At 45.5% G+C, this 1,098-nt stretch overlaps 1 protein-coding gene across 1 annotated transcript; it reads left to right on the top strand.

The window, feature by feature from the left end:
* Nucleotides 1–236: 236 nt before the first annotated feature.
* Nucleotides 237–656, top strand: Pmar_PMAR006315 (hypothetical protein; the record flags this gene model as incomplete). Its single annotated transcript, XM_002787152.1, has 1 exon — nucleotides 237–656. The coding sequence occupies one exon, from the start codon at nucleotides 237–239 to the stop codon at nucleotides 654–656; it is 420 nt and encodes a 139-aa protein (XP_002787198.1).
* Between the last annotated feature and the right edge of the window lie 442 nt (nucleotides 657–1,098).

Here is a 1,098-nt window from a genome sequence, read left to right as displayed (position 1 = left end):
GGTATTCTTGCGGAGCACTGCTCTGTTACATATTAGTGCAGTTATTGCAGCTGTGTATATGAGCACGAATTCGTTATCATTGAAAGGCTACTCGTATACGAGTTGACGACGTCTTCCGCTAGCAGCTTGAGGGCCCCTATATGAGGGGGTCATCCCTTTATCTACCAACTGGCAACTGAAGAGAGAACCATTCAAGTCAGTTAAGTGTTCAAGTGTCTCGCATTCACTCTATCCCAATGTCCTTCCTCAAGAAGATCATCGCCATTCTGGGCATTTCATCGATGGTTCAGTGCTTCCCACCGAAGTCGGAGTACTGCACCGACGCGAACTTGAAGCTCTCTGCGGCTCTCTTTTTCCACACATGGGCTCCAGACGTGCTCCAGATACTCTACTTCTACATACAGGGCAGGAAGGTTGGCGTTAACGTGACTGGTACCATTCCTTGGACAGTTGATGAACAAAGTACCACACTATTCATGGATACCACTAATACAAACTTCACTTACTTCGCCGACTTTATGCATTTCAATCCGACCGAATGGGAAAGCATTCCCTTCAACGACAAGCTAGATGCGTTCACATTGTCTGTGAATGGTACTCATATCGAAGCATCTTCTGGCAGATGTCCAAAAGGTGGCCTCGCTATTCCCGAGTAGTGTCGTAGATCGCTCATGTGCGTCTCATGAGTTCGTTCAGTCTGATTTATCGGGGCTATCCAATCTTATTCGATTAATTTTTCCCACTCAGCGTTATAAGAGACAACTACAGGTTAGGTATGGCCGTTTTCTCGAGATCATATCTCAAATCCTCAACCGTATTGCTCTTGTCCGCGTTCAAGTCAATGGGCTATACAGGAAGTCATGGAGTTCGAGTTTTCGAGTAAGAACGATCTCCTCTTAGTCGGAACGATCCTTTGTATTGGTAATGCTATCTGACATGATTTAAATTCGGTAACGCACGACATGCTATTCGTCCCTGGAAGTACTAACAAATCACGGCAAACTGAACACAACGCATTGGTACAACTCAGAACATCCCGAATCAGAATCGGGTTATTAGTTCCACATGAAGAAGCGAGAGTGCCTCAAGTACTCTAGA

Source organism: Perkinsus marinus (assembly GCF_000006405.1).
Source record: "Perkinsus marinus ATCC 50983 genomic scaffold scf_1104296930238, whole genome shotgun sequence".
Taxonomy (NCBI): domain Eukaryota; phylum Perkinsozoa; order Perkinsida; family Perkinsidae; genus Perkinsus; species Perkinsus marinus.
Note: the sequence above shows the minus strand (reverse complement) of the source record. Positions and strands in the feature narration are given on the sequence as shown.